Source organism: Austrofundulus limnaeus, unplaced genomic scaffold (genome assembly GCF_001266775.1).
Source record: "Austrofundulus limnaeus strain Quisiro unplaced genomic scaffold, Austrofundulus_limnaeus-1.0 Scaffold1910, whole genome shotgun sequence".
NCBI classification, from domain to species: domain Eukaryota; kingdom Metazoa; phylum Chordata; class Actinopteri; order Cyprinodontiformes; family Rivulidae; genus Austrofundulus; species Austrofundulus limnaeus.
Window position 1 is genome coordinate 1 of NW_013954312.1, and position 8120 is coordinate 8120.

The 8120-nt window shown below is 36.8% G+C and overlaps 2 protein-coding genes across 2 annotated transcripts; both read left to right on the top strand.

Annotated features, from left to right (window-relative positions):
* Positions 1–169: 169 nt before the first annotated feature.
* LOC106536642 (collagen alpha-1(XXI) chain) lies at positions 170–4859 on the top strand (the record flags this gene model as incomplete). The annotated part of the gene is given in 10 exon segments (XM_014033955.1): positions 170–223; positions 298–351; positions 433–486; positions 826–879; positions 3218–3262; positions 3342–3395; positions 3475–3528; positions 4255–4308; positions 4489–4560; positions 4684–4859. Coding segments are annotated over 10 exon segments (579 nt in total), but the record flags the coding sequence as incomplete, so codon positions are not given.
* Positions 4860–5018: 159 nt separating this feature from the next.
* LOC106536643 (collagen alpha-1(XXI) chain) lies at positions 5019–7056 on the top strand. The gene is made up of 7 exons (XM_014033956.1): positions 5019–5058; positions 5517–5549; positions 5642–5788; positions 5877–5931; positions 6011–6202; positions 6274–6351; positions 6509–7056. Exons 4-7 carry the CDS (start codon positions 5886–5888, stop codon positions 6694–6696), a joined length of 504 nt encoding a protein of 167 aa, XP_013889410.1. The 5' UTR covers positions 5019–5058; positions 5517–5549; positions 5642–5788; positions 5877–5885; the 3' UTR covers positions 6697–7056.
* The last annotated feature ends 1064 nt before the right edge of the window (positions 7057–8120 follow it).

Below are 8120 nucleotides of genomic sequence, written 5' to 3' on the forward strand. Positions count from 1 at the left end.
CACACACACACACACACACACACACGCACACACACACACACACGTTTGATGTAAATAACCAGGACATCCCATTCCGATTAAAAACATATTTCAAGGCTGTTTCAGATAGGCAGCAGCATTTATAACATATATACAAGAAATGCATATTTATGTAAATATTTCTTTTCAGGGGTTGAAAGGATTGCCAGGAACAGCAGGGTTACCAGGAACAACTGGTCAACTGGTAAGCACACAGATAATCAGCTGCTAACAAGACACATTTTAACTCAACTTTAACTGGATGGTGTGAACTTTTAGGGAGAAAAAGGAAGTATGGGACCCCCCGGGCCTCCTGGTTTACGAGGAGGACCTGTACGTTTGCAAATATTTAATATCAGTTAGTATCTCTTGTGAATTTATTGTTGCGCAAAGAATAATTCTTTGTGGTTTCAGGGTGCGACTGGGAGAGATGGAAAGGATGGACTTCCAGGGAGGGATGGTCAAAAGGTCTGCTTGTTACAGACATGAAGACCCTTTGGGAAATAATAGAGGCATGAAATTGGGCAATTTTAAAAGAATTAACTGTTCCAGAAAGAAGTGCTGCTGTTGTCTGGCAGCAGCTGGAATTAAATCACCAACATACTGCGCTGTCTTTTCCAATCCACATCTCTATACTTGCATGGATCTAAAAATTTTCCTTCACATTATAAAAAAAAGAAAATGTGTTTATTGAATCCAGTATGGCATTTAGTCGCTTTGATGCAATGCATGGCCGGGACTTTAAAGCTGCATGACTTGAAACTGAAGTTTAAGTGAAATATCTCCATGGTTTTCCATTGAATTTAGGGGGATCCTGGAGCCAGCGGTATTCCTGGTGGTGATGGAAGAGAAGGCCATCCTGTGAGTTAACTAGAACACAAATTAGACTTTTATTTTTCATTTTGCTTGAGTTGATTTTGCCTTACAGCTTCACTTCAAATTTCATGACACTATCTTTGTCATATTGTTTTTGTCTAACATAACGTAATATTCTCTGTAACAAAATATTTAAAAAGGACAAATATAGCTGTGAATTTTATGGATCATAAAGAGCTGCCTGTTTTATGTTGTATTGAGGCTGTAGCGCGTTAACTGTCAGCTCTATAAACTCTGCCCCTGACAGCCAGTAAATTAGTGGTATTTCCCCAGAAGTTCATCCCAGGATAACCCAGTTATGTAACGCGCAGAAAGTAGTTAACCGAGGGAATACTGTAGCGTTCTGGTAAATCTGTTTTCGGAAAAAATTGTTTCAGCTGGGCAGCCGTCCCACTGTCCGCGATCGTTAAGTGTTGTCAAAGGTTTGCGATGGGTCTACACAAAGMTGACTCAATTTCTCCAGAAGGCTGTCGGCCATTTCTGTTTAACCAGAACGACAGATGTCAGCATGTCCAAGAAGACAGAAATAGAGCTAAACTTATTCAACAGAAAACAAAATGCAGCCCCTTAATGTGGACCCCCTGGGAAAATGTTTTCCCACAGGCATGAACTGATTGTGAAACTAAAGGCTGTCTAATGCAGACTTTGTCCAAGCTCTGAAAGTTAAGGCATCAGCTAAACATCTGCAACTTCTTATCTCACAAAAAGTAATTAAAGAAGAAAAGTAAAATGACTTTTCTCAGTAGCTTTGATRCAAATTGAATTGACTTTTGGTTTTGTTGAATCCACTGCGTTCTGTATGTAACATGAGGGTTTGGTATGTGGTGGGTGTGATTAGTCAACTGGATGGAGATGATTAACTTGAGCATATTTTCCACACTTCAGTAGCTTTATTTGCAACACTTCATGTGACAGAACTGACCAACAAAGGTGTATAAAGTACTTGGAAAAAAAACAACTAAATACCTTAACAGACAATTAAAACAAATTTCACTGATAAGAAAAGTACTTTAAGTAAAAGTCTTAAAACTGATCATGATAAAGTAAAAGTACTAATTAAATCTAACAAAAAATAAAAAAAGCTTAAAAATGTTCAGTTGTTGGTCCCTTGTTTATTATTTCACTTGGCTGAAAATAATGAAGGTAGAATTTCTAAAAAAGAAAAAACATAGGCTACTCTAGTCCTGAGAAGTAACTCAGTCTGATCAGCTTACTAAACACTGTCTTGCACCAAATGTAGTGGTATAAATAACTTGTGGACCACACCAAATAAAAAAAAATAGATGTATAAATAAAGTGAATATTTTTTGTTTTCAATAAAAACCCTGAGGAAACAGAGTAGAGTAGAAGAAAAGCAATTAACTCGCGAAAATGGTCTTACTTTTACTCAGCTTGGTTTAGTGGAACCAGTCTACATAACTTAGTTAAGTAAATTCAGCACTTCATTTTTTAGACTGCATAAACGACACCTTTCATGACGAGCTCCTGTCATATTTAAATTTGTAGCATGTAACAAGGTGTTACATTTTAGAATAAAGAAGTGAAAATATTTTTAGATTTTGAATGTAACAAAATAAAAGTAAAAGTAAAGATTTAAAAATAAATGGTAAAATTACAGATCCTCAAAAAAGTGACAGTATTTATTCATGTATAATACTAGAAATTTCACCCTAAAAATCATTCAAAAAGTAGGGGAGTAGTATTATAMACGGGTTATTGGTGATTAGATTTTTTATGCTTTTTAAGCTCAAAAATGATGATCGTATTGTACTCGAGATTGTATTATACATGAATAAATACGGTAAGTACAAGTAACAAAATAAATGTACTTCATTACGTTGCACCTCTGCCGACCAATCAGAAGTCAAGACGACTGCCTGAAGTACATGTGCTTTTACAAAGACAGATTCAAAAATAAAGACCATTGAGGCAAACAATATTTAAACACTTACTATACAAACATACATTTAAATACATAACACAAAACCTATTTTTTATTGTGTCTGTTTTGTTTGAATGCCCACCAGGTTATACAAGGGTTTCACCAAATTTGAATTCTAAACCTTAATCAGTGCAACATCTCCTGAATGCCACGTAGAACTGCTTCATACATTGCATTCACAAAGATGTAAAACACAATGAAGGAAAATAAAATCTCCAAATTTTAAAACATTTGTACACGTCATATGATTCACAAAGACATTTTATTCAAACACATATTTACTGTATTTCTGCACATAGCAGTAGATACTATTTTCTTTTTTAGTTTTTTTTTTTTTTGTTATCACTGTTAAATCTAATTTTGACACTTAATTCCTCACAGGGGTTGCCTGGTTTGCCGGGAAATGCCGGCCTGGACGGACCAAAGGTAAGGTTCTCTGTGTCTTAATTGAACTTAATAAATGTTTAGTATTAGTCACTGTGAGTTTGATACTTTCTCATTGAAGGGGGAAACTGGTGAGCCGGGACCAAGGGGATTCAAAGGATCGGCTGGACTCCCTGTAAGATCTGCACTGCACAGAAATGTTCAAACTAAAGCTGAGTTATTGAAGCGTATCAATAATTTTTGCTTTTCTGCAGGGTGAAATGGGTTTACCTGGTGAACCTGGTTTAAAAGGATCAACTGGACCAAGGGTAATCATTCACTGAAAGCAAATTTTGAAGCTTTTTGAAAATAATAGTGCAGCTAAACTTTAAAAACACTAAAAAAAAATACAAAAATGAAAGAAAGACTGACCTTCATTTAACAAAATGTCAAACTTTAAAACAAGGGATAAAACCTACAGCGGATATTTTGTAAGTTACTTTAGGGATTTGAGTGAAGTTATTGTGAATTAGTTCTTCAAAAGTCAGTAAATTCTGTTATGTTAGCATTAGCAACAAGCCAGCTGCAAGCAGAGCCATGTTTGGATTTAAATAGACTCCAAGCAATGTGCAGTGCAGTTGCCAAAAGTACAGGGCTGCCAAAACATCTTTGACATAACATTCACAAGCTCCATGTCACCAAATTTTAATCAAATGCATTGCAAGGTAAAAAAAAAAGAAGAAAAAGAAGAAGAAGAAAAAAGAAACTTTCCAGACTACAAGTCACTGCCTTGCTTTAAAAATAATAATAAATCTAAAAACATTACTTGTTTCAGCTGCAGGACATGTTAAACTAGAAAGGAAAGCATTTGGCCATACATAAATATAATACACATTTAAAAAAGAACTCTTTAGAATTATCATATGGATAAAAAAAAACAAACAATATACAGAAAAAAGGTGTGAAATGTTAAACTGTGCTCCATTCAGTATCAGGGTGTTTATTATTTCACTAAATGTTTGCTGTTATAATAAGTATCTTTTTATTATTTCAAGGGAAATAAAGGTGAGACTGGAAGTCCAGGGGTAAGAGGAACTCCAGGGTCCAGGGTAAGTTTCCACTGTAATCTTATTGTTTGATCTAAAACAGGAAAAATATACAAGAAAACCAAGAAATAGAGCAAATGCATTTTGTAACAGTTTGTTTGAGCCTGACCAAGATACCATAAAATGTTACTTTTTCACTCATTATATTTTCCTTCATTTATGTTTAACTGAACCTATTTAAAGGGACACGCAGGAGAACCAGGGACACCAGGTCTTCCAGGACATCCTGGCATGCCAGGCCTGAAAGGAACTAAGGTATATACATTATATCCACTCAAGTTTATTATTGTTTTATTGCCATATTTGTCACTGGAGTGTTTGTGTTTTTGGCAAAGACTCATTAAAAAATGTCATAATCAATGTTTTCATGTTTTGTAGGGGGAAAGAGGAAATATGGGAGAAAGAGGAGAAATGGTGAGATTAATGATAACAATCAACGATCACAGTTATGCTCTGCATTAATGAAACATCAGTTTGTGGTGCTGTTATGACAGCTTCATTCATGACTAAAGATGCAAAAGATCAAATTGCAAAATAAATTTAAAATTTAAAATTAAAAGTCCGAAGTATTAAAATAATACATAATTTTTTTTAAGTTTTTTTTCATCTAAATCTATTGACTATATAATCTGATTGCACCTCTAATTGTGATCTAAAACTTTGCTTTTAAAATGGATTTTTTTTTAAATTTTGTATCTCCTTCCCCAGGGAKTGAAAGGCGAACAAGGCGAGCACGGTCTGCCAGGAATTCAGGTGATTTTCCTGAAATATGCTGACTTAACATTTCTAGTAAAACTTAAAGCTTTACGCCTGAAAAAAACAAGACACCCATAGGTGACTAGAATTGGGAGTAAAACTTTAAAGTATTAATTAGAATGTTGACATTACAATTTACCTTTAYATTATAATCAGAATGTGGTAAGCTACGTTTCTGTATTTTCCTGAGGCTGTTTTTATGTTTCAGTTTAAATAATAAAATCTGATATTCTCTGATTTCTGACATGCAATAGCGTTGCTAGACTCTAGATGGCGCCACAGCAACATCTCTTTAAATAGGTTTATGGCTATAATGCTGCTGTATAACATTATCAGCATTTTTACTCTTATCCTGTAATGACAGTAGACCCCTCTTGTTTTACATTCTGATTTTAATAATGTTCTGAAGCTTTTTTTTAAATCAAAATAATGATTTATTTTGATTTAATTCTCAGGGAACACCTGGACCAGTGGGATTTAAAGGAGAGGTRTGATAAAATGAAGAAAAAGTCATTTGTGTTTCTTCATGCCGCCTGYAAGGTATTATTTGTTTCTAATACGAGGGTGGTATTCTTGCCAGAAAGGGATAGCAGGGGATACAGGGCAGAGAGGGCCCGAAGGTCAAGTGGGAAGACCAGGTCAACCAGGTCAGTCAGGCCCACCTGGCCCTCAAGGTCTACGGGGGGACGCCGGCCCGCCTGGTCCACCTGGACCTGAAAGGCGACCTGTACGTTGGACACACAGCTTTTTATCATCAAGACGTGAAGTGGTGCGCTAAGTAAAAATCCATCTTGATTCGTCACGTTTCGTTGCAGGCGAGTGTGATGTCAGACAGCCACGTTCGGCAAATCTGCAGAGAGATTCTTCAGAGTGAGTAGAGTTTCAGAGTGACTGATGGAGTGTTTCTGCACAACTTTCTCTGAAATCTCTTCACCGTCAACTCTTCTAGCTGAGCTGCCTTTGTTGTTGCTGAACAACCAGCAGAGGAGCTGTTCCAGATGTCAAAGCCAGCCTGGATCTCCTGGTCCACCAGGTCCAGCTGGGCCTCAGGGACATAGAGGTCTTCCAGGACTAAGTGGTCCCAGTGGTCAGCCAGGCCACCCTGGTCGTCCAGGACATCCTGGGATTAATGGGCTGAAAGGTAAAAGCAGCATCGTAATAGATGTTAAACCGTTGTGTTTAGTTCCACCAACATGGAGGCTTGTGTTTCAGGAGAACCGGGTTTCAAAGGTGAGAAAGGGAGCCCTGGTCGAGTCACGAGTGGAGACCAAGGCCCACCTGGACCTCCTGGTAAACAATGTCACTAATTAATCGCAATCACTTGTCGTTTTCTTTGTTTAGGTAGAGYCATATTAAAGCAGTGCTGCAATGATGTAAAAAAATACAGTTTTATGCTGCCAAAAAGGGTTTTGAACCAATCAGAACTTAGTATTTTTTATGTCCATAGGTCCCATRGGTCCTGAAGGTTACGGCAAACCAGGTCCTCCAGGTAAATCCGGGCCCCCTGGTCAAAGTGGACCAGAGGGTAAAAGTGGGAACCCTGGTGTTCCTGGCCAACCTGGGTCATGTGACCCRTCCTTGTGCTATGCCAGCATGACGAGAAGGGACCCCTTCCACAAAGGTCCAAACTATTGATGCAGTCTAAGCTGATGYCGAGCAAACAGCCATTCTCAGGAAAATGTCACCTTTACAGTTTCTCTCTGTCACAGAAACTTAACGTACCTCTATTGACATGTTTTTGTGATCTTACTCGCCATCATAGTTTCACTGATGATGTTTTGTTTTCCTATTCACATGTTTGGAGGTTTTCATATTGTTAATAATCAGCTTTTTTAAAAATACCTCTCATCTGAGAACCTTGAAACTCCTGTGTCATTGTGTCTGGTACACTTTCCTTTACTGCCCCCTGGTGTTGCTTCACTGCATGTTGTYCTTTACAGCTTTCCTACACAGACTCTGGGTGCTATTCAACATTTTCTGTGTAAAAAAAAAAAAGGAAGGAAAATTCAGAATAAATGACATGCTCTGTAACTTGTCTTTGTAAATGGCATGTTTTAGCCTGAGACTTTGACTTTCTTTTCTCTTTTTGTAAACTTGTGTTTTTAATGTATTCCCTTTAAACTGTAAAGCATGAACGCTTTTAAAGCAGCTATAATGTGCATCGCCTGAGATCAAAGAATATTTTCACCTCCTGCAGCAATGTTACAATGTAAAATGTTTGAAGATAATCGGACATTATTTGTCATTTCTGTTCCCTGGCTCATTTTTCATCCATGTAGCAGGTATTTTATTGTTATTTATAAAAAGGTCATAACTGTGTATTTCAGCAGTGACAAGTCCTAAACCGCTTTTGAAATGTTATTATATTTGTGACTTTTGTATGTTTTTTTTAATTAAAAGAAATAGAATTAAAATATAATGATTTATTTTGCTTTTAATTTACTAAACTTCAGGTGTAGCTCAGCCTCACTTCTCATCTGTTTCAGTGAAACTGAATGTGATTGGTTGTCAGAGTTATTGAAGCATCATTAAGAGTGAAGGATGGATGTTGTGGAGGAAAATAAAAAAGCTCATGAGCTTGTTTTTCCTCTTAGGACTCGGTTTAATGACACTCGTACGCAGCTCTGAAAAGGCTTCTGAAGGTCTGCTCAGAAAACACTTTAAAACAGGGGTGCTCAAACATTTTCCCCGAGGGGGCCAAAATGAAAATCTATCCAGGGCAGCGGGCCAAATACAGTAATATAATACATAAAATACAAATATTTTGTAAAGTAAAGTCCCTTATTTTTAATGATTAAGCTATGCAATGGCCCTCTTTTGTTTTAGTCTGTGCACTTGGAGAAAGTCTGCCATACGCTCAAGTAGGAAAGGCTCGTGAGACGTTTCATAAATTGATAAAATATGAGTTTTTGTGGCCTTAGAAAGTGTGCAAATCTACATGTGTGGTTAAATCTGAACAAAATATTTCTTGTCATTTCATGTTTCATGTTTAATCCTAAAAAAATCAAAGATAAAGTCAGCACAACGAATGAAAACTACCTTCACTACAGCCCTTTTAT